General features: G+C 44.2%; 4 protein-coding genes across 6 annotated transcripts; 3 read left to right on the forward strand and 1 right to left on the reverse strand.

Annotated features, from left to right (window-relative positions):
- The first annotated feature begins 462 nt into the window (after positions 1 to 462).
- smg8 (SMG8 nonsense mediated mRNA decay factor) lies at positions 463 to 6,096 on the forward strand. Its single transcript, XM_061701788.1, is given in 7 exon segments — positions 463 to 1,170; positions 1,330 to 1,830; positions 1,997 to 2,227; positions 2,229 to 2,394; positions 2,638 to 2,783; positions 3,354 to 4,235; positions 5,173 to 6,096. Coding segments are annotated over 7 exon segments (2,760 nt in total). The 5' UTR covers positions 463 to 549; the 3' UTR covers positions 5,386 to 6,096.
- Positions 6,097 to 6,890: 794 nt separating this feature from the next.
- Positions 6,891 to 10,556, forward strand: kcnj15 (potassium inwardly rectifying channel subfamily J member 15). Of its 2 annotated transcripts, XM_061701791.1 has the most exons (3): positions 6,891 to 7,023; positions 8,161 to 8,222; positions 8,746 to 10,556. In XM_061701791.1, exon 3 carries the CDS (start codon positions 8,788 to 8,790, stop codon positions 9,805 to 9,807), a length of 1,020 nt encoding a protein of 339 aa, XP_061557775.1. In that variant the 5' UTR covers positions 6,891 to 7,023; positions 8,161 to 8,222; positions 8,746 to 8,787; the 3' UTR covers positions 9,808 to 10,556. The 2 variants fall into 2 exon arrangements, with proteins under 2 accessions (XP_061557775.1, XP_061557776.1); XM_061701792.1 differs by lacking the exon at positions 8,161 to 8,222.
- A 99-nt stretch (positions 10,557 to 10,655) lies between these two features.
- Positions 10,656 to 17,406, forward strand: LOC133415620 (uncharacterized). 2 transcript variants are annotated; one of them, XM_061701789.1, is made up of 3 exons: positions 10,656 to 11,316; positions 12,686 to 13,097; positions 14,213 to 17,406. In XM_061701789.1, the coding sequence occupies exons 2-3, from the start codon at positions 12,864 to 12,866 to the stop codon at positions 16,142 to 16,144; spliced, it is 2,166 nt and encodes a 721-aa protein (XP_061557773.1). In that variant the 5' UTR covers positions 10,656 to 11,316; positions 12,686 to 12,863; the 3' UTR covers positions 16,145 to 17,406. The 2 variants fall into 2 exon arrangements, with proteins under 2 accessions (XP_061557773.1, XP_061557774.1); XM_061701790.1 differs by having other exon boundaries at positions 10,656 to 11,173.
- Positions 16,318 to 20,872, reverse strand: vps26c (VPS26 endosomal protein sorting factor C). The gene is made up of 8 exons (XM_061701794.1): positions 20,697 to 20,872; positions 19,619 to 19,762; positions 19,206 to 19,355; positions 18,904 to 18,984; positions 18,123 to 18,197; positions 17,891 to 18,041; positions 17,565 to 17,717; positions 16,318 to 16,436 (listed from the first exon to the last, which is right to left on the reverse strand). The coding sequence occupies exons 1-8, from the start codon at positions 20,751 to 20,753 to the stop codon at positions 16,354 to 16,356; spliced, it is 894 nt and encodes a 297-aa protein (XP_061557778.1). The 5' UTR covers positions 20,754 to 20,872; the 3' UTR covers positions 16,318 to 16,353.
- Positions 20,873 to 22,861: the final 1,989 nt, after the last annotated feature.

Here is a 22,861-nt window from a genome sequence, read left to right on the forward strand (position 1 = left end):
GGGGATTGAACCCCGCACCTCAGAACTGTGAGGCCGACGCTCTAACCAGTCGGCCATGTTTTGCTCACCAATGCCCTGCTTTGTTTTATTTCTAATTAACCTGTAAATAAACAGATCTTTACATTTGTGGTGGTGATCTCTGAGTTTTTAATCTAATTTCATAAATATCAATATTTGTCCGTTTTCTGGAATATTCATATTTAAAGAAAAACTTTAAATGAATAATTTACATTAATAATAATTAACATTTATTTGTATGGTATTTTTATTTTTTATTTTACTTATTTTCTTACAAATTAAGACACTCAAAATCTCTACGCTTGTTCATAACATATTACTGATGTTTGCTAATTTTATACGCCTGAATGTATTGTAAAAAAAGTACGGTGGAGAGCCCGCGTGTAGGAAGAGATTATTTGTACGTTTTGTATGTAGCCGGACATTTTACTCCAAGAACGCTGAAGTAAGCGTTGGTGCGTCGCTATTTTGATTCCCCCTCATTATTCAGCCATCCATTTTCCGTACCGCTTCTTCTTTTTTAAATCCAAGATGAAAGAAGCCATCATGGCCGCCCCTGTGAGCATGGAGGCCCTTCTCCGAGCGGCCGTCTCGGAGGACGCCGAGCACCGGGACGACGGCCTGTGCGTGGTGGGCATCTTCGGCAAAAGCAACATGCAGCTCGGCGCCCTCAAGGAGTCTCTCGTCAACACCCTGGCGGACAAACACGTCTTCTCCGCGTTCGGCGGGGCCGACGAGGAGGGCGGCGGCGACGGCATCCAGGCGCTGTACAACCCGGACAACCGCGTCTTGTACCTGCTGCTCTCCTCCGTGTGCGACGGCCGCCAGCTGCTGCGAGCCTGCCGGTCCCCGAGCGCCGGTAGCGGCCACGCCGACGCCCACGACTTCTGGAAGGGGCTGGAGCGGCAACACTGCCTCCGCTTGCTCTACTTGTTCTCGGTGTGTCACGTCCTGCTGCTCGTCCACCCCAACCACACGTTCGACGTCACCTACGACCGGCTCTTCCGTTCCTTGGACGCCCTGAGGCAGAAGGCGCTGCCCCTCATCCGGGCGGCCGTCAAGGACTGCCCGGTGTCCAAGGAGTGGAAGGTGAACTGTCGGCCGTGCTCGCCTCGGCTCCTCTTCGTCTTCCAGATGAGCGTAACTCTCAAGGTCCACCACTTAGTTACATTACACACACATTAGGTTATAATAAAATCATATTAATTCAAATTCAGCAGTATGTGGATGTTTTGTTGAGGTAAATGTCTACAATGATTTATTATTATTATTATTTTTTTTTTACCACCGTCTCTGTCGGTTCCTCTGCAGGTCCCCAACGGAACCGAATTGGGCGTCCACCCAGACAAACCCAAGAAGCACTCGCCCCGGAGGCGCCTGCAGCACGCTCTGGAGGACCAAATCTATCGCATCTTCCGCAAAAGTCGCGTGCTGACCAACCAGAGCAGCAACTGCCTGTTCACCGTGCCCGCCAACCAGGCCTTCGTCTACGTGGTGCCCGCCTCCGACGAGGACCCCGTGGGCGCCCTGCTGGGCCAGCTGCGCTCCAACTGCGTCCTGTGCGAGCACGACTCCGGCGCGCTGGTGTCCGGGCCGCGCCGCTATCAGCAGACGCGGCGCTTGGCCCGGCAGGCCGCGGCGGAGCAGTTTCCCCCGACTTCGGCGGGGGCTGCGACGGCCGACTGCAGCTTGAAGGAGTTCCTGTGGCAGCACGTGGAGCTGGTGTTGACCAAAAAAGGCTTCGACGACAGCGTGGGGCGGAATCCTCAGCCTTGCCACTTTGAGCTGCCGTCCTACTCCAAGTGGGCACAGGTCAGTTATTAAAAGTCTACACACCCTGTGTAGACTTTTTTTCTTCAAAAATAAAAAATCCACCATTATTGTGACCTATAACTTTTACAACTAAAATGAAATATAACTTCCCTAGACCTTGCTGTAGTTAAACTAGTAACACCGCTGTTGCTCAACACTGCCACAGGTGGCGCTGAAGCTCTACCAGGCACTGGTGGGCGCCGCCGAGGAGGACGTCGCGGAGCTGGCGGCCAAGGTCCAGGTCCAACTCAAGGTGCTGGACGGCTTCCTGGACGCCGACGCCAAGTTCTCGGAGAACCGGTGCCAGAAGGCGCTGCCGCTGGCCCACAGCGCGTACCAGGCCAACCTGCCGCACAACTACACTACGGCCGTGCACAAGAACCAGCTGGCGCAGGCGCTTGCGCGTGTACAGCCAGCACGCGCGCGGCGTGGCCTTCCAGCGCTACGCCTTGCAGCTCCACGAGGACTGCTACAAGTTCTGGAGCAACGGGCACCAGCTGTGCGAGGAGCGCAGCCTCTCCGACCAGCACTGCGTTCACAAGTTTCACCTACTGCCGCAGCCAGGTAAGCGCAAATATTTTCCCTATTTGTTTTAGTTCGCTAAGAGGTGCTAACAGGAGTACGTTTGCCAGGGAAGAACTTTTTACATTTTGGTGTGGGTGTGACGAAAGGTGCAGATGCAAATTCAGTTTTTATCCGATTGATGGATGGAATAATCGGTAGAATAATCGATTCTAAAACCATTTGATGGCCACAGACCTAGTTTGTGAATGTGCCTGATTAATCCAATTTGTGATTTTTTGCTAGGAGAGAAAACAGACGTGGATCACAACCCGCCCATTCTGAACCACAACAGCAGGGGGCGCTCCACCAGCTCCTGCAACTGCGGAAGGAAGCAGGCCCCCCGCGAGGACCCTTTTGACGTACAGGCAGCAAACTACGACTTTTACCAGGTGAGGAATCGTTCACGCGAGATATCACATACAGTATGGTCACTGTCCAACAAAAAGCACATATCTCCTATGGTGTTATATTTTATTTTTAGATAAAACTAAACATTAATAAACATATAAAAAGCATGTATTTGCCAATGTTTTTAATTGTTAGGGGGAACATAAACCTCAATTTTGTACATTTTCTTTATTTTTTGGATTAAAAAAAAAAAAGTTTCTCTAATTTTTGTATTATTTTTTTTTTTAAATGTCTTCAAATTTTGTGACTAAAAACATTTATAGAAAAATGAAACATTTGGAGCGCCATCTTTTTTTTTATAGAAAAACACATTTTTAAATGTTTTTTTAAATAGTCAAATTTAGAAATGTGCGCTTTAACATTTGTTCTTTTATTTTGTATTGTATTTTAATTTTCTTTTAGAAATTCAAATTTGGAGGAACATATTATTTTGATATGTAGTAAAACATGTTTTTTTAACAGAAATGTTGCAGATGGAATAATTTTTTTTACGAAAAAAAAAAAAAGTCCACATCTTAGCCCTGGCCCCTTCCACTGTTGTCCCTTGTCAGGTCCTGGAGGAGAAATGCTGTGCAAAGCTGGACCGGATCAACTTCCCGATCTTCCAGCCAAGTACTCCCGACCCTGCCCCGGCCAGCAACCAGGCACAGCGCCCCGCGTGCGAGGGCGAGGCCGAGGCCGAGGCCGACAGGCTGAAGGAGGCCAGCGCGGCGCACAGCCACACGCCCGGCGACACCACCCTGAGCCTGGCCCTCAGTCTGGGCCAGTCCACCGACAGCTCGGGTCCTTACGGGGACGGCGACTCGGCCGCCGACGGCCGCGTGCAACAAAAGCGACCCAGCCTGGCCGATCGCCAACCCTCCACCGTGGAGTACCTCCCGGGAATGATGCACTCGGGCTGCCCCAAGGGCCTCCTGCCCAAATTTTCCAGCTGGTCCCTGGTCAAACTGGGCCCGGCCAAGTCATACAACTGCCACACGGGTCTGGAACAGCCGGGCTTCCTCCCCGGCGCCTCCTTCTTGCTCCCGTGGGACTTAGTGATCCGCACCCGTTCGGAGGACGACCCGGCGGAGACTCTGGACGGGGGCGCGTCCTCATGGCCGGCCCCCAACAAGATGCCGGCGGGGAAGCGAGGCGGCGCCGGCTGCCTGGGGAGGAGCCGGCGGCGGGACGACACGGCGCGGGCCTACGTGGGCTTCGAGTACGAGGACGGCCGAGGGCGGCGCTTCATCAGCTCGGGGCCCGACAAGATCGTCAAGGTGCTGGGGCCGGGCGGCGCCAAGGAGCCCGCCGCCAGGGTGCTCAATGGCGACATGCCGCTCCACATCCCGTCGCCCTCGCAGGGACGAGGAGTCAAGCCACACTTCGCTCAGCTCATGCGACTTTTTATCGTGGTGCCCGAAGCCCCGCTTGAAGTGACCCTCACCCCTCAGGTAAACGGTCACCACACCTCCGATAACAGGCATGCATCTCCAATTGTTTTTAAGCACTTCTCTTCTTTAAAAAAAAAAATGATAATCTTAAAAAAGCCTGAGTTTTTTAAAAATAAATTTTATATAAATAAAAAGCACATCTCACCCAACCCCACAAAAATTTAAAGATGGAAAAATAAAAAGTACTCGTCTCTGTGTTTTGTAACGTTACGATTTCTATTTGAAAAAATAAAAAATTTCTGTACCGCTTATCCTCACAAGGGTCCAAATTTGTATATAAAAATAAAATTCAAATCTCCATTTTGTGATTTTCTTTTTCAATAAATTATAGACTATGCATTTTACAATTTTTTTAATTTTACCTTTAAAAAAATATTAGCCATTTTAAAAAAAATATTTTTTTTTTCTGGGGGGGGGGGGTAATTTAAGATTTTAGGGCTAAAAATGTATATTAAATTTATGCAGGAAAACAATCTTGTATCTCCAAATTAGATTTTTAATATTATTTAACTATTTAAAAATCAAATGCAGTACCTCCCAATGCATTTTTATCCAATATTTTGAAAATAGCATCGCTCCAAATAAAATGGAGATGCATGCTTTTTTTATTTAGAAACATTAACGAAATTCTGAGATACATGGACTACTTTTTATATTGAGGTCCAAAAAAACAAAAAGATTGGGAGATTTTTTTTTTTTTTTTATATATATATATAAAAGTAATCTGAGATAGGCACCAGAACACCCGCGACCCAAGTGAGAATAAGCGCTTTGGAAAATGGATGGATGGAAGGACATAAAATGTTTTTTTTCAAATCCCCAAATTTGGAGATGCGTGGTTTATTTTTCTGTGGTAAAAGTAAAAAAAAAATTCCCCAGATTTGGAAATGTAAGCTTTTCATTTTGATATAAAATCACAGTTTCTGGATTCTTACAGGTGCAGCCCGGTCCGCCACCGTGCCCCGTTTTTCACCCAGAGCAGACGGACTTGGCGTTGCCGCCCGACGGCCTCTGGGTGCTGCGCTTCCCGTACGCCTACGCCACAGAGCTGGGACCCTGCTACCCCCCCAAGGAGAACCAGCCCCTGGCCAACTACAAGGTGCTGCGAGGAATCGTCAGAGCCACCACGGCCAACACCCAACCTCAGTGACACCCTCACACCTGCGGACTCGCCAACAAACTCCATGTGCAATCTCACAAATGGCCAGCCGAGGGCGACAATTCACTTTTTCAATAAGGCTGAATGTATTTTGCCATGTTTGGTGTCCATTATTTCGTTTATTTTCAGTTGCTTTGTATACTGTATATTATTCAAAACCTGGGCAAATATTTACTTGTTGAATCTAAATCTTTTTAACTGGAAATGACACAGGAAAGTATCAAAAGACTAAGTACTTATTTTTTGGGCAGGTATTTGATGAAATTGGTTTCCATTTTCATAACGGTTCTTAAAGATGACATGCAAAATGTATTGACCTTCAAAGTAAAATGCAAGTGAAGTGTACTTCGGAAGTGATTCTTTTGCATAACACAGTATCTTTCTACGTAAAGGACATTGAATACAAATGTATTAAAAGACTAAAATAGTTCAATTAACATGCAAGTATTAATATCTAGGCAGGGCGATGGATTGGTGGTTTGCATGTCTGCCTCACAGCCAAAGACATGCAAGTGATCTTAATTGAAGACTAAGTCATGCATAGTTGTGAATGGTCGCCTGTCAGTGGCTGGCGACCTGTCCAGGATCTAACTTCTTGAGTAATATCTCTGAACATTGTGCTTTCTTAGTTCATTCAGATAAAACGTGTAAGTTTGCCAAATAAAAATTCACTTCATTCAAACGTGTTACAGGGTATATGTCTAAAGGGTGTTAATATAAAATTGTCAGTCTTGTTTTTTTAAGATATTTTGTGATGGTTTCACTGTTTATTAGAGAGCACAATGTTCATGTGACTCTGATAAGCAACCAGGAAATAGGTCGGTGTCAAACCTTTGCATAACACACACACACACACACACACACACACACGTACATAACCTGAAGGAATGTAGCCAATGACAATGCAGTTAATAACAAAGCTCGCCATTCAAGGTCATCAAGTAGGATGACCAAGTGAATTTTTTTTCCACATGGGATTGACAGGTTGAATACTATCTGTTTTTCGTTTCCATTTTTTGTATATCCCCCACTATTTGCATCTTGGGGTCAAACTGTCACCATGATAAAATCTTAAATTAATTGTAGTCAATCACATTTTAATATTACTGTCATAGAAAGTAGGAAAACATTAGCTGAAAAATGCCTTTGATAAGAAGTGACAACGGTGACAAAAGAATTGGGACACTGCTGAAATCCTGCTGCTTAATTCACACAAAGTCCTGTGTATTTTATCACCCCTTGTTGTATTGCCGAAAAAGCCGCATCATGTGGCGTTAACCATAAAAAACCTTTAACAATTGATTTTTTAAAAAATGTTTTATAGTGGGGCCCACTATTTAACAGTTCCTTGGTGACCTTCAGAGTAGGATTTTTGTAAATCTGGGCGAGTGTTTAAAACGACAACAAGCGTAAAACAAAGTCCTGGTGCACAGGTACATAAGAAGTGAGGCAGAAAAGGAAAATTACTGGATCTTTTCCACAGTGTGCTAAAGTTCACCCGGCGAGGCGGGACAAAAGGAGGAGAAAGAAGTTCCTATACGAGGACGACGATGCCAAGAGTGGAGGTCTGTGGACGTTCTAATCGTCATTGCATAAAGGTGGAACCAGAGAAGAAGACCTGTTCAGAAGGTGAGCGACACCACAAATTCATCACAAACGTCGCAATCAATGTTCTCCTGCAATGCTTCACTCAAGTTAACTTTCAACCTCAAACTGCAATCTTTGACAGAGGCGGTACCTAATAATGTCCTTTTTAAGCATTATAGTGACTACTCTGCGATTTGTTTTATAGCAATGGACCACATGTGGCGTACAATTCGAGATAACTAAAATATAAATTGGAAAGAAAACCATATTATAGTTGATTAGCTTTATTATACATAGAGGACAATGATTTCAAAATGTTAAAAAAAAAATCTCCTGGTTTCGTGTTACAAAAACATTCAATTGTAATTTTTTACAGTTAAACGTCTTGATTTTTAACAATTTCAAACTGACAATTTCAAACTGAACCAAATCGCAACGAGCCAAAGGGGGTAGGAAGTCATCTTGAAATTTGTATTTAAAAACAATTTGTACTGGTTTCACATTAGGATAATGGTTATTTGCATTTTTAAATTTAAATTACATTTAGTTAGAGTGCAGCCCTGAGATACAAGGTTAATTCCTTCTGCGACCAAGCTCATAACTGAAGACATTTGTTTCTCAAGTCATCTTTCATCATTGTTTATTTCAATGATGAAAGATGAAAGTAATCCGTTCCAGCCACCCCAACAACAAAAAAACACAAAAATTGTTAAGGTTTTTCCGTGAGAAAGAATTCACTCAACAGTATTGTAAATATATTAAGCTAAACATTGTTTTCTTGATTCGTTTCTACAGCAAAATAAGCTTGATATAATTAAACTAAAACAAATCTTAATGATTACTTTACTGCTTTTTTAAATTACATTCAGTCAATGCATTTTTATTTAAATGGTTTAGCATTGTTATAATGAAAAAAAAAATGTAAATTGTAAATACTATAAAGTGAAAAAAAGGAGACAAGCTTTTCACTTGCTGGTAGCTACAGTTGAATGTTTAACTGTAAGCTATTAGAGCTGGAACTAATTGACTATTTCCTCAGGTCAAACTCTACAGTAGCTTATCGCCTAATTATTTACAGTGCATAATTATGTGTATGCTAACGCCATACTGTCAGCTTGATGCTTTTTCACTTTTTAGTTCAGTTCCACAGGTGACAAGTCTGCTTGATTTGTTTGACAGGTGGTAACATTTTGAAATACGCGTTACTAACGCCGACGGAACACAGTTGGAGCCACAACGAGGTAATAGCATAAGCGGTGTCGTCTTGATTTGTTTTGAGTCGACAACAGCTTGAAATGCATGCTACCGAAACCTATGCGAATTAAGTGGTACTGCAACAAGCTGAACAGCGCGAACGTTGTCACCTTGATTTGTTTTGACAGTTGAACATTTTCAGACACGTGGCACTGCAGAAAAGTTGACTTCTTGATTTGTTTTGACCATCAGAACTGTAATTTGCTACGACAACTAGAGGACTTAAGTTGAACTGCAGAAATGTTGTTTTGACAGTCAAGTTTCCGATGCCCTATAGACACCTAACGGACTTAGTGGAACTGCAACAGGCTGAACAGCATAAATTCCATCATCTTGATTTATTTTGACAGCAAGTTTTCGAACGTGCGTGATCGACATCGACATCGCTTAATGTCATATTCTCAGTTTGTTTTGACCGTTTGAAACATGCTAGCCTCAGGACTTGAGTGGAGCTACGAGTCGAAATAAGTCAGTGCTTCCTAACAGTTTTTGTGTTGTTTTTTTCCTCAGTTCGTTGTCAACCCTAGGAGGCGTGTCTAAACCCACTGCAGGATGGTGGTGAAAAAGGCGGAGGTCCGTCGACGCATCGTGTCCAAAGACGGCCACAACAACGTGCGCATCGACAATGTGGAGGGCATGGTCAAGCTGTACCTGCACGACATCTGGACCACTGTGGTGGACATAAAATGGCGCTACAAGCTCACCCTCTTTGCCTCCACCTTCATCCTGACATGGTTCCTCTTCGGCGTATTCTTCTACTTAATCAGCTTGGGCAATGGAGACTTCGAGGCCAACCTCAGTTCTAACCACACACCCTGCCTGGAGAACGTCAAAACCTTCACAGGCGCCTTCCTCTTCTCCCTAGAGTCCCAGACCACCATCGGGTACGGCTTTCGCTACATCACTGAGGACTGCCCTTTGGCCATCTTTACACTGGTGGCCCAACTGGTCATCACCGGCCTGGCTGAGATCTTCGTCACGGGGGCCTTCTTGGCCAAGTTGGCGCGGCCCAAGAAGCGAGCAGAGACCATCAAGTTCAGCCAGTGTGCCGTGGTTTGCCGCCGACAAGGCCAACTATGCCTCATGGTTCGAGTCGCCAACATGCGGAAGAGTCTGCTCATCCAGTGCCAGCTCACCGGCAAGCTCCTCCACACCAACGTCACCCAAGAGGGCGAGAAGACCCAAGTCCACCAGACCTCAGTGGATTTCTTCATGGACTCCAGCAGAGAGTGCTCATTCCTCATCCTGCCGCTCACTTTCTACCACATCCTGGACGAGCACAGTCCGTTGGCCGGACTGAGCGCGGAAAATCTGCGCAGCTGGGACATGGAGCTGCTGGTGACGCTCAACGCCACCATGGAGTCCACGGCGGCCACGTGCCAAAGCAGGACGTCTTACATACCCAACGAGATCCTGTGGGGGTACGAATTCAAGCCGGTGATCTTCAGCACGGCCGGCGGGAGATACGTGGCAGACTTTAACTTCTTCAACAAGGTGCAGGTCAGCAACGACGCCGCCTTCCTCGACAACGCGGAGAAGCTAAAGTTGGAGGATGACTACAAGAAAGACTAGCTAGTGAATGCTACACGATTAGTCACTTTTGGACTCGGGATCATGTTACAGTCTTGTTTGGGACTTTTTGGCACATTCAAAATGGTTGGGGAGCATGATATTTTGCGATTGAAAAATAAATTTTATAAAGATGAAAATATAAAATTGGGCGTCAAGAACAGCAAGTAGCTGAAAAAAGGGGTAAACAACAAGCAAGCTGGAAAAAAGTAAAACCAAAAGCTAACCGGTAAACGACAAAGTTAACCTGTAATGGTGGTATGCTAAATGCTAGGCTAAAACACAGGTTGCCTAACTTAGCATAGCATGTAGCAGAATGAAAAGGGGAAACAAGCTACCTGGTAATATACGCAATGTCATTGAGAAGAAAACAAGCTAACTGGTAACAGACAAGAAGTTACCCAGCGAGGCTTGTGTTAAATGCTAAGCTAAAACACTAGGTACCTAGCTTAGCATAGCGTGTAGCAGAATGAAAAAGAGAAAATCAAAAAGTGCTTGTGGTCTGTCTTAGCATGTAGCAGAAAGAAGACTTATGATAAAAGGGATGTAGTCGCATTTCCATAGACAGATACACTTTTAGTTGTCAATTATTTTCAATAAAAAAATATGGATTTTGTCACTATGCTGAGTAGCTCCGAGTTGACACTGAAGGTCAAATCCAACCTTCAGTGTCTCAGCAGGTCTACATTGTACATGCTAATGTTTTGCCAATGTTTTTGTCTCTATATATTAAAATTGAAATGTAATATGTACCAGAGTGAAATGTGATGAGTTTTAAGGCAGTGACCAGGAAAAGGTTTATCTTACTTTTTCTCTTCCCTTTTGTTGTGGACCTCAAACTCCTGTTGTGCAAACATTTGCAACTCTATTTGCTATAAACACTCACGCCTCCAAAGCACGGCTCATCTTTTGACAGACATAATATATTGTGTATGCGTATAAAAAGTCCACCTCGGGTTATTTTGGCTGTCCTTGTGTTTGCGCTTCACGTCCAATGGCGCAACCCCATGGATGATAAACAGGAAGTGTTGCGTCATATCTGCAGTCTGTCTGTCCCCCCCCCCCCCCCCATTAAAAGTCTCATGTGGTCTTCGAGCGTTCCAATAAAGATGAGATGGGGTTAAAGAATTATTATTATTATTTTACGAGCTGCTTAATGGGGTTCACCTTAATTCTATAAAACTTTCCGCCTCCACCTCGAGCGGCCGCTCCGGTCAGCTGGAATGTGACGTCACAGCTCCGGGACCACTAAAATGAACATACACGTGAAGCGTCTGCCTTCATCTTTGTACAACAGATGACGTCATGAGTGAGAGCGTGACGTCTGCCTGTAGTCGCCTGTCATTCGCCGTGACGTCACACTGTGAACGTGAGTGCGCGACTTTATCTCCTGTGTTGTGGTCCTCTTGTTACTCCGCTTCTGGAAAAGAGTCACACAAACATTCTATTTGTCATCTATTTCAATACTTACAATGCTGTAAAGAGCGCTTGCTGTGTTTATCGGCTACACAGGTGAGTGAAACATTACATTGCGAGCACATACAATTCACAATCCAATAGACTTTGCAACTATCGAGCAGCGTTGCATAAATGTGAAGCTGCAGACAATGCACCAGTATTATTTTTCACATTTGGAGTGACCTGAAATGCTGTTGAAATGTGAAGGTTAACAATTGTAAAAATAAATAAATGCTGAATCATTGTACTGATTACATTTTCTAAAACGTTACCATGTAGAGAGCAACCAGCATAGCCAAAGAACTAAGGTAGATCTATAAGAATTTGACTTCCCACCCTGTATTTCGGTACTATTTCTAAGAACTGTTAAAATGCTAACATGTCACATGGTAACATGAGCAACATTCTGAGCCAAAGTGCGAAGGTAGATCACTAAGACTTTTACATCTTGCCGTATTCAGGTACTAATTCAATGCTAACAGTTGGTATGCTGACATAGCAAGATGAGTAGAGAAAGTGTGACGGCATATAATGACAATTAAAGAAATGCTAACATGCGACCAGTTGATATGATAACATATACTAACAGAAGGAGCCAAAGTGCTGTGGAAAAGCAATAAGAATTTCACATCTTGCCATGTATTTGGTTACTATTTCTAATGAGAATTGCTAACATGTTAACAGTTGGTACGCCAACTTGTAAATAGCAACCTGTGGAGCCAATGCGCTAAGGCAGAAGCTAAGGATTTCTGATCTTAGCACACTGGCTCTGCTCATGCTTTGCGATGAAGGATCTTCACCTGCTGCTTGTTTGTGTGTCATGTTACTTTCAATTTATGCATTCTGAAAGTAAAAAAACAAACTCTATTGGGTTGAGATTAGGGCCCTGATAAAAAAATATATCAATTTCTTTGCCTTCAAAAGTCTTGTTTCTTAGTTGCTGGCACGGTGGCCGACTGGTTAGCACATCTGCCTCACAGTTCTGATGACTGGGGTTCAAATCCCGGCCCCGCCTGTCTGGAGTTTGTATGTTCTCCCCGTGCCTGGGTGGGTTTTCTCCGGGCACTCTGGTTTCTTCCCACATCCCGAAAACATGCGTGATAGGTTGATTGAAGACTCTAAATTGCCCGTAGGTGTGAATGTGAGCGCGAATGGTTGTTTGTTTCTGTGTGTGCCCTGCTATTGGCTGGCAACCGGTTCAGGGTGTACCCCGCCTCCAGCCCGAAGATAGCTGGGATAGGCTCTCGCAGCCCACGACCCTAGTGAGGATAAGCGGTAAAGGAGACTGAGACTAAGTTACTTTAACAGGGGTCAAGCTCAAGAAGTGCATATTTAAAAATCAATTCAATGTAAAATGAGATTAGCACAGTAATTATGGTTATATTCAGCATAAGTGATTTTCTGTTTTTTCCCCTCCCTTCAGAATTCACTTTGGAGACTCGGTCACATTAAATGAGGAACTTTTGAGTTTCAACAGAACTTTATCCTTCCCACAAACCACATTTCCACCGAGATTTTGACTTTTCAGTCATCGGTCGTCTGGCGTTGTCAAAATCGATGACGTCGTCAAACCCGTGAAATCGCTTCCCAGCCATCAAGAGATGGAGGCTGAATGTTTCCCCAAGGAAGTCATCCTCGAGCTGGTGAAAGCCAGCTTCGAGCAGATCTCCGCAGCCCAGTGGGCGCTGCTGGTGGCGGGAACCCCCGACTCGGAGACCAAGGCCATCATTGCCGACACCATCGGCGACATGATTCAGAGGATCTCCTCCAATGTGGTGAGGCACCTGCTGCCCGCCGTCAGCGAGCACCTGCGTGGTCAAGCGTCTCAGGCTCAGGTCAGAACTGGTGGGAAAAAGTACTCATACGCTATATTCTGATATAAATACAGAAAAAAAAAGACTGGTGGGTTGCGAGGTCATACTGAGTTTGAATAAATATTGCAAACTCGCCCTTAATGTCTAAACAGCTGCCAACAAAAGTGAGTTACACCCTCCAGTGAAAATGTCCAAGTTGTGCCCAAAGCGTCAATATTTTGTTTTGACACCATTATTTTTCAGCACTGCCTTAACCCTCTTAGGCATAGAGTGACATCGCAGCGCTGGCGGATGACCTTATGCTCCACCGCCTTCCGATTCAGGATGCCCCAAAGATGCTCAATAGGGTTTAGGTCTGAAGGCAGTTTATCACGTTTACCCTCAGATTCTTTGTCGGAAGTGTGTGGGGTCGGTACTGTATCATGTTTGAATATCGCCCTGCGGCCTAGTTCCAGTAATCTTGTCTTCAGCAAACTGCGGGCTTTCTTGTGCATTCCTTCTCCTTCTGGGAGAACAGCTATGCAGACCAATTTGATGCAGTGTCCAACGTATATGCATCTATTTTCCAAAGACAATCTCTGGATTTGACGCTAAGGACATGCACTCAACATGGTGGGATCACGGTGCGGCCTGTTCTTAGTGGAATCTGTCCTGGTAAACTGCTATATGGTCTTGGTCACCGTGCTTCAGCTCAGGGTGTTGGCAATGTTCCTATAATCTAAGCCGATGATGTAGAGCAAAATCTTTTTTTTTTTCTTTTTCCCAGATCCTCATTGTTCTTCGCTCTTAGGAGTGATATTGAAGAGCGTGCTAACACCAAATTTAACACATGCTCCTCATTCACACGTGGGACCTTGCATCACTAACAAGTCACATGACATCTGGGAGGGAAAATGGCTAATTGGGCCCAATTTACACACTCACTCAGGAGTGCTCACTTTTGCTGCCAGCAGTTAAGACAATATCTGTTATTTTGAAGGGGACAGATAATTTACAGTTATACAAGCTGTACACTGGTTACTTTACATTGTTGAAAAGTGTCATTTCTTTATTGTCCCATAAAAACATACAACATTGACACAATATGAGGGGTAACCTAAAAACTAATTAAAATCTACCACTTTCCACCGCTGTAGGTGAGCAATGCCATCGACCGGTACAGTCCGAAGCTGAGTGAGTGCATCACCGAGACGTTTGCCGCCGCCCTGGACCTCCCACCACAGAAGTATGAGGGTGCAGGGGAGCTCACCACACTAGTAGAGTCAGAGGTGAAGCACCGGGTGACGTCAGCCTTGTCCGTGGCCCGGAACGCTCCCGAGTGGCCGTCGGACCCCACCCTCTTCATCCGGGGCACCATGTCCAGCGTGGGCAACCTGGCCTCCATCTTCCGGAAAGCTGTGGATTATTTAGTGCAGGTGTTCTCTCGGGCACGTACGCCATGCGTGGTGCTGTGCGGCCGCTCCACCATGAAAGTCGGCGACATGACTGATGCAGTGAGCGGAATCCTCTTAAAGTGGTCTCGCGCCAGTAAGGGCGAGAAAGTCCACATCATCGCCGATGACATTGACGTGGAGAAATTGAGCAAAAACTCCGACCAGGAGAACTTGGAGGTAGTGAGCGAACACTCTGATTCAGAGGTTTTGCAGAGTGCTCAGTTGGCCGCGCTCGACATCACCAGAAGTATCATCCAGGAACCCTTGCTCAGCTCAGGGGACCGTGTGGAAAGACTGACACGCTTCAACCTCAACCTGAAGCTCATTTCCAACAAAGTCAAGAATTTCTTTAGGTCGCAGGTGAACGCCAGTCCGAACGGCAACATCAAACTGCGCAGGTTGCGCTTCTTTAAGTTCGCGCGCATGCAGTTCACGCGCATGTTGGGACGACTCAAACGAGCCTTCAAGAATCAGGAGGGGTGTCTGGTGTGCCTCAGACCGGATCAGCCAAAGTCCCCCAGAGGGGATGCCAAAGGCACCTTCAGGAGCAGCACCTTACACGTCAGGCCGTCACAGAATCCTGTGTTCGAGTTCGAGGCCATCCAAGACATGGTCGAAAAGTTGTTCGAAGACCTCAGCAAGATGGAACCGGAAGTACGCCAAGCCAAAATCCAGCGCTACATGGATGAGAAGCTGCGGGGCTTTTCTCAAGAACTCACCTCTCGCCTGTACGAGTATGTCATGTCCTGTCAAAGCGAAGTGTATGAGGTGCCCTCCAGCCGCTCCAACACGCCTTTTATGGACTCCGTGCTGTGGGGGCGGCGGGGGAAAAAGCACTGGGATGGTGGGCAGAAGTTCTCTCCCGAGGTCTTGTACGCCATGACGGAGGATGTGGTCTGGAGGTTCCTGCAGCAGCTGCTCCTCTGGATGGAGACGGAGGACGGAGAGACGTACGCCGATGAAGTGTCCGGCGCCGTCGGTGAGATCAACCAGCTGGTCGTCACCGCCCTTAACACGAGCGAAGACTCGGAGGAAGAGATCTCTCGAGAAACACCTTTAAATGAGGTCGTAAAAGACGACAGCCTAAAATGTTCCTCATACGTACCCGAAAGCCGCACGAGGACCTCTGCATCTTCCGACGCGGAACCTCTGTCCTTGAAGGACTTGAGTGAGGTGTTGGCCTTCACGCTGACCATGCAGCTGGGCCAGCGTTTGCCCAGGAAGTGCAAAAAGTCTCTGAAGCCGGACGCCCTCATGCTGGTCGTGCAGCATCTGTCGTCCAGGGCCTTGAAGGAGATCGGCCCGGGGCACATGGACAATATCGAGACACTGGCCAACCTGGAGGAGGTCATCATACCAGTGGTGAAAAAGCTCCTGGCTGAATTTGGCACGCCGGACAAACTGGTGGAGGCCGTGACGGTGGACGAGGCTTCTTTTGACGATGTTGTTATGAAACATCTCGAAGTCCAACTTAAAGCCCCCAGAGGTGCGCCTAAGGGCACTCTTGTCATCCATAATGTGCTGCTACCCATGTCGCTGATCACATCAGAAATACAGATTGTGTTTTTCACATCAATCGACTTTCACAAATGGCAACATCTCAGGTTGAGTTGTGAACCAAATGTGTCAAAATAAGATGACAGGCTAAGCGACAGACATGGAGAACAATCCCTCAGTTCCACTGGAGTTGCTAGTTCACCTTTCTAACATGTACATACTGTGCTTTATAAGTGACCTCAATGCTTCATTCAAACCTGAAAAGGGGCACTTTCAAAGACATTTTTTTAAATTAAATGAATCAAACCTCGATTCCTCAACTGCTTTATTCATCCACACAAAACTCCTCAGACCCTGCACAGCTTCAGAGGGAAGTTCTCTGTGATCAGGTGGGCGTCGTGAAGCACGATGACAATGTTGACTTCAAACTCTACGAGGAAAGAAATGTAGATTAGCTCATCATACAAACTAGAAGATGGCAGTGTAACTATAAATGCACAGGTGCATGATCATAATGAATCCCACCGGACATGGTATGGATTTTTTAAAATTTTGTATTCCCATACTAAAGTGGATACGCCACCTAGTGGGAAAGTAACAAACATTTTTACACTGACTTTTAATAATGTGAATGGTTATTAAAAAAGGTCCTCATGGTGAATGATGATTTTGGCCCAGATGTCTACAGGAACAATTGATACAAAATCTGAACATAATTGTATTAAGGTGGCGTGGGGGACAAAGTGCAGGCCATCGAGCATTTACATTATCAGGAGTCCTGTTATATTTGTTGCATTAATAAGAATTTTTTTCCAAAAATGTGTTTCATTAAAATGTATGTATTCATTTTTTATTCAATTATCTCATTAATTAATCATTCACTGCCATTGACGTTTATATTCGTCAACTGGAATCCAACTGCCACCAATGTATACGTCAGACACGTTTTTCAACGGGCGGGCGTGGAAGAGGGTCTCGCCCAGTTTGTGAAATTGAGGTTTGTGAAACATGTTCGTATACTTCTCTAATGACAAACTGATCCCTGTAAATGGTGGCATTGCATCGCTTTGGAATTGATATCAGCACAGCTTTTCAAGTAGAGAAAAAATTAGGCAGTGAATCTCAGCTTGTCATGTCGATTGTGAGGGAAAGAAATGGCGACACATTGGAAGTCTGACAATTTTAGGCACTTCACACAGTATGTATTTGTATGGTAGAAAGAGTTTGCATGGTATAAAGACAATGTGTTGCAGTAAGTAGTAGAACGTGTCTATTGACAAAGGATAAAATGGAGTAAATGAGGAACACCGTGTAAAAAAGGCCCTGACACAGTGAGCTATGCAGTGAGTCGGCGTCGCTCACTGTGTGTTTCATAGCTGTATATCTCTGTAAATAAATTATTTTGCCATCAAAAGCCCTTTGTCGGTCTTGTTTGTTTTATAGTTGAGTCACAAAAGTAAAAATAGTAGCATCGCAGTCTGACACATTGTAAACATTACCCAACACATCACGTAGTCGTGTACATTAATTACTCTGTGGACTTCAAGGACCTACTGACCGACTTTGAAGTTGGTGGTCTCCAGGGTGGGACATGTGAATAGCCTGGGGAATACCATGTAAATGGGGATGGGCAGCCCACGGCACACGTCGCCCTCGGCTATCTGGATGTTTTGGATCTCTGTGGCATCTCGGGCGTAGCCTTCGGCGCACCCTGCGCCGAAAAAATACGAAAACACAAGCTCAGAGTGTTGGAGACAATGTGGCTGACTATGGAAAATATTGTTCCATCACTTTGTTCAAAAATTATTGTTTGGTGAATGTCCCTTTCTGACAAAAAATACAATTCTAGCAACAACAATAAAGGAACGAGGCTGACGTCCTCACCGCATGTCTCCACTCGAACCAGCTGCAGCTCAATGCTCTTGAAGGGAACGTCGGCGCTCTCCACCATCACCTCACCGGTCAGGGGCTGGCTTATGACGCAGGTGGTGTTGTCCAGGTGGCCTCGGATGAGAAACTTTGGCAGCAAACTCCGCTGAGGACGATGATGACGAACGTATGAGTACGACTTCGACAGCAACAGGGCTAGAGAAAGTGACTCAAAGGTTTGTGCCACCTCACGGATGTTCTGCAGGGTCTCCGGAGTGATGGTGAAGATGACCGGGGTGGTGCCGACGTTGGCTTTCTGTGGCTAAAAATTGAGACAGAGGAACACAAAATTGTGGGAGTAGTTTTGCGAGAGATGGCATTTTTGCCATTTTCGTGACACAATTAATGCAGGAGGTGGGTGTCAGCCACAGCATTTTTTTGACAGTGTCATCTTGTTGATGGTGTTGAATAGTGCAATGTAGAATTCAGAGAACATGTTAATATATTGAGTGTTGACGTATTGGAATTTAAGTCTGTAAACTGAAGTAAAGGTCTCCGACCAAAGAGTTTTTCCCCGTTCACCCCTCAATGGCTCAAATATATGTTTTTATTGGAAAGACTATAATGTGTAAAATTAATTGGTGCAAAAATAAAATAATTTGCATTTTTTGTTGTATTTAGAATTATTATAGTTATTAGTAGTTCATTAATCAATTATTTAATAATGATTTACAAAACTATTGTAGGATATATATGTAAAGTTGCTTATGCTACTATTATTTTCACTTTGATTACTTTAAATCAATGAAGGTGGTGGTTGTATCATACTTTGAGTCTGCCTTTCCTCAGCTGGAACTGGGCCCTTAGACAAGGTGGAAGAAATTACGAACAGTTCAAAATAGCAGACAGTGTTAGCACAAAACCTTCATAGCGGGGCCGCGAAGCGTGAACCACGATATAGCGGGGGTTTACTGTACTGTATTGTCAAATTATTGGTATATTTTAAATGTGTTTTTTGTTTTACCCACCTGACAGTGCACGATGAACTCGCAGTTCCTGCTGAGGTCTTTGGCCAACAGGGAGCGCTTCAAGTCACAGCGGAGAGTGTACTGCATGGAACCAACAATGTTTGCGGTTATTATAATTTATGTCAAGCAAAAGTGGAGTTTACAACAAAATAAAGGAGGACTATTTTGGAAAAATGCGGCGAAACGGCAAAAAACGAGGCAGACTGGAAGTTTGTCTTAAGTGACTGACACACTTTGCAGCTAACTGTTGCATGGCCACCGTTTGATGGAATATGGTATACGTATTTCTGTCGTGCGCTCACCTGGATGTTGACGAAGACCCCGTGGTAGGTCTCGTACAGAGTTTTGTTGCCTTTGGCGTTGAGGGGGAACTCGAAGGGGATCTCGGTCTTGCCTCCTGGGATCTTTCCGGCCTTGGCCACCTCGACGCTGCAGCTGATCAGCGAGATTGGCTGCGGAAGCGAAGTCGAATGCAATCAATGAATTGAACAGAGGACTGAGTAATGACTTAAATGTAAACTTTTGAACACACGTCAAACTGTTCAATGTATTGCTATGAATGAAATGAAATGGAAATTTCCAAGGAAAACGACTTCCAGTGACTCTTCCAGTCTCTCTGTGTATCTGTTTCAACCTGCCAATGACACGATAAGACCCTGATATCTGGTTTTCAGCCCGTTTTACTGACAAAATGTATTGCTCTATTGTTCGTTACCTTGACGGAATTGTAGAAGGCCTCAAAGACTCCCACGCTCTTGGAGCTCAGCTGCAGGTTGACCAGACCCTCCATGCTCAGGAAGATGCCATGATGCTGCATCGCCTCCTTGCACGCCAGCACGATGACGCCGGCCACCGACTCCTGCACGAAGACAAACACGTTACCACTTGTATCACGTCTGGAGATGGAACCTGATCTATTACCGATTTTGAATCCAAAATTAAATGCACACAGGAGCCAATGCACATAAAATGAATAAGTGTCAAGGTTTTTCTTTTCCTGTATAAAATTGTTACTTAAGAATCATTCAAGGATATAACACAGGACTGTTCAATAGATTGGGTACACCTAAACACACCAATAAGCAGGAATGCAAAGGCTTTAGGAACAGAATTTGTTTTTAAAAAGACAACAAACACTAACAATATGTGATACTATTACTATTGTGGCATAGATTACTGAGCATAATTATCTCAAGGCTTCATTTTTGTGACGACTATTGACCTCACTAGAGACTTTGCATTTCCAGTGCTAGCACAAGTGTTCTCAAAATCTTTGGGTCCAAGGACCCCAGAAAGGAGAAACTTTTCCAGTGGCCAACTCGTCTTAATGCCAATTGAACGCCTATTTAGTTTAGTTTAATAAAAACTCATCTTCCAAGAATAGTACATTTCCCCCCCCCCAGATAGTCATAATATACGAGAGTAAAAGTTTAACGAGTGGAAAATTGTCATATTTTTACATCCAAGTGAATTGCAAAATGACAATTTTATTCACATAGCATGCAATTTATTCTGGAACATATATTTACAACAAGTACTATATGTCAAAAAAAAAAATACATAAAAAAAAAAAAAATCACACCTTTTGTTCTCTCAAATAATTTGACTTTTATTTTATTCTCGAAAATAATAGGACTTTATTCCTGTAATAAAACTCCCTTTATTTCTTCTCATTGTGATGGGTGATACTAATGGCGCACGACATGCGACCAGAGGGAAAGTGGCGCTTTCCTCTGTCAAAACACAGATGTTAGCTTAGCATGATAACATCACTTCACGTTCGACCCACTTACGCCCTCATGGTAAACTTTGTTGGCTCTTTTTAGTCGTATATCCAACGTGACGCTCATCTCTGGTCGTCACACGTCAAACCAGTCGTTGGGCGAAATAAAATGGTTACATGCTGAAGAAAACGATTTCACTTGGTCGTAAAGTAGCCGATATGGTTCGATTGTGTGGTTACTTCCGGGATATAAGCGGAAACTAGACCGTGTCTCCACGGAGACCTTTCCGGTACGAGCGTTTCAAATTAAAGGCTCGTGTAAACTCATTTACGATTGCAAACGTCTTACTTCCTCATTGTTTTCCCCTCAGTTAATTTATTGTATTATGCACTGTAATACTTTATATCTGAAACGGACTCTCACCAAACTGAGAGAACAATCGAGTCAAAACTTTATTTTGGAAGGTATTTTATTTCATTGACTTACTAGCGAGAGACCTTTTAAAACAGTGGTTCTTAAATTAGGGTCCGCAAGATAATTTGCTATGAATTAAGTCGTATCGTTTAAAGAAGCCCATACCTACTTATGGATATAAAAAACCAATTACTCCTTCACTTTGGGCCAATTAAAAGCTCTGACATACAGTAATTATGAAACCCTCCCCCCAAAAATTTTGAACTCTTTTGGATTCCTTTGGCATTTAGGAGTACAGTTATGCGTTGAACCCCGGCAAAAAAAGATTACTTTAAAAACTTTAAAATATATATATATGTATATATATTTCGGTCACACAGTACTTAATAAAAAGCGTGATGTCAATCAACACTCAAAAGAGAGCTGACATGTTTCTCCAACTTAGCAGTTGAGGAAACACACAAGAGGACTACAACGCAGGAAGTAAAGTCGTACAAGCTGTGACGTCATGGCTGGTCATGCAGCGACCACAGCCAGACGTTGCGAGCTCGCCGGTGACGTCACCTTTTGTACAAAGATCAAGGCCGGCACTTCACCGGTGGGGCAATTTGCCAGAACCACTAGTGTATGCCTGAGTTCGTATTTATGGTTCTGCTTAGTATAAATGTAGTGGATCCGAACCTGTGACGTCACATTCCTGCCGCCCGAAGCAACCCCGAGATGGAGCCGGACCGTTTACTCAAGGTGGACGCCATCCTGGAGCTGGTCAAGTCCCGCTTCAATCTCATCTCGTCGGCCCAGTGGGCTCTGCTGGTGGCCGGGACCCCCGACTCGGAAACCAAGGCCGTCCTGGCAGACACCATCAGCGACGTGATCCAAAGAATCTCCTCCGAGGTGGTGCGGCAGCTGCAGCCCGCCATCAGCGAGCACCTGCGCGGACAAGCGTCTCAGGCTCAGGTCAGCGCGGGTGGGAAAAAGTACTCACGCTCTGTACTCGAGTACGAGGGGGTTAGGGGGGGGAAAAAAGTATGAATTCAACTCATGTATTTATGTAAAACTAAAACAGTCCAGTCCGTAATTTAAGTACAAAAGTTATAAATATTTTGTTACTGTCAATTAGAGTTGGGTAAAGTACTCATGCTATGCAATCAAGTTGACGTACAAAAATAGACTGGCTGGTTAAAAAAAAAAAAAAAAAAAAAAGACGACTCTGTTCAAAGAAGTATGGATTCAACTCCTGTACGAAAAGAACAAATACTGGGTTTAAAAAAAAAAAAAAAGTGGTAAAAGTAGAAGTACAGATTCAACTCACCTATACTTAAATAAAAATAATAATAATGAACAGTCAGAAAGGTAATTAAGTACAAAAAAATAAAAAAAAGAATTTTACTGTAAATTACAGAGCTGGCCAAAGTATACTTAAGAGTTCAGTTGTACAAAAAATAAAAAAATACTGGTAAAAGTGGAAATACAGATAATTTTCATTAAAGAATTTCAATTGAATTAAATATATTATTTATTTAATTTACAGATCATCTCCTGTACCCAAGTTCTTTAAAAAAAAAAAAAAAAATCTGAAATGTACTTGCACACAAATACATTTTTTATTTTTTTTTTTACTGTCGATTACAGTGTTGGCAAACGTATGCACGCTCTGGACAAGTCACAAGTACAAATACAGATACTAGTGTAAAAGAAAGTATGGCTTCAACTCCTGCACTTAAGTAAAAGAAAAGGGCTGTCTGAAATGTACTGAAGTACAAAAGTTTAAAAAAAGAAAAAAGTTTAAACAGAGCTGGCAAAAAGACTCACTGTAATGA

Source organism: Phycodurus eques, chromosome 17 (assembly GCF_024500275.1).
Source record: "Phycodurus eques isolate BA_2022a chromosome 17, UOR_Pequ_1.1, whole genome shotgun sequence".
NCBI classification, from domain to species: Eukaryota; Metazoa; Chordata; class Actinopteri; order Syngnathiformes; family Syngnathidae; genus Phycodurus; species Phycodurus eques.

Excerpts from the sequence above, each read along its gene's own strand:
- vps26c (XM_061701794.1), bottom strand. The coding sequence starts at position 20,753 with ATGAGCGTCACGTTGGATATACGACTAAAAAGAGCCAACAAAGTTTAC. Across the intron at positions 19,356-19,618 it reads CCTTCTACAATTCCGTCAAG|CCAATCTCGCTGATCAGCTG; the intron begins GTAACGAACAAT and ends TCGCTTCCGCAG. Across the intron at positions 18,985-19,205 it reads GGGTCTTCGTCAACATCCAG|TACACTCTCCGCTGTGACTT; the intron begins GTGAGCGCACGA and ends GGTTCCATGCAG.
- LOC133415620 (XM_061701789.1), top strand. The coding sequence starts at position 12,864 with ATGGAGGCTGAATGTTTCCCCAAGGAAGTCATCCTCGAGCTGGTGAAA. Across the intron at positions 13,098-14,212 it reads GTCAAGCGTCTCAGGCTCAG|GTGAGCAATGCCATCGACCG; the intron begins GTCAGAACTGGT and ends CCACCGCTGTAG.
- kcnj15 (XM_061701791.1), top strand. The coding sequence starts at position 8,788 with ATGGTGGTGAAAAAGGCGGAGGTCCGTCGACGCATCGTGTCCAAAGAC.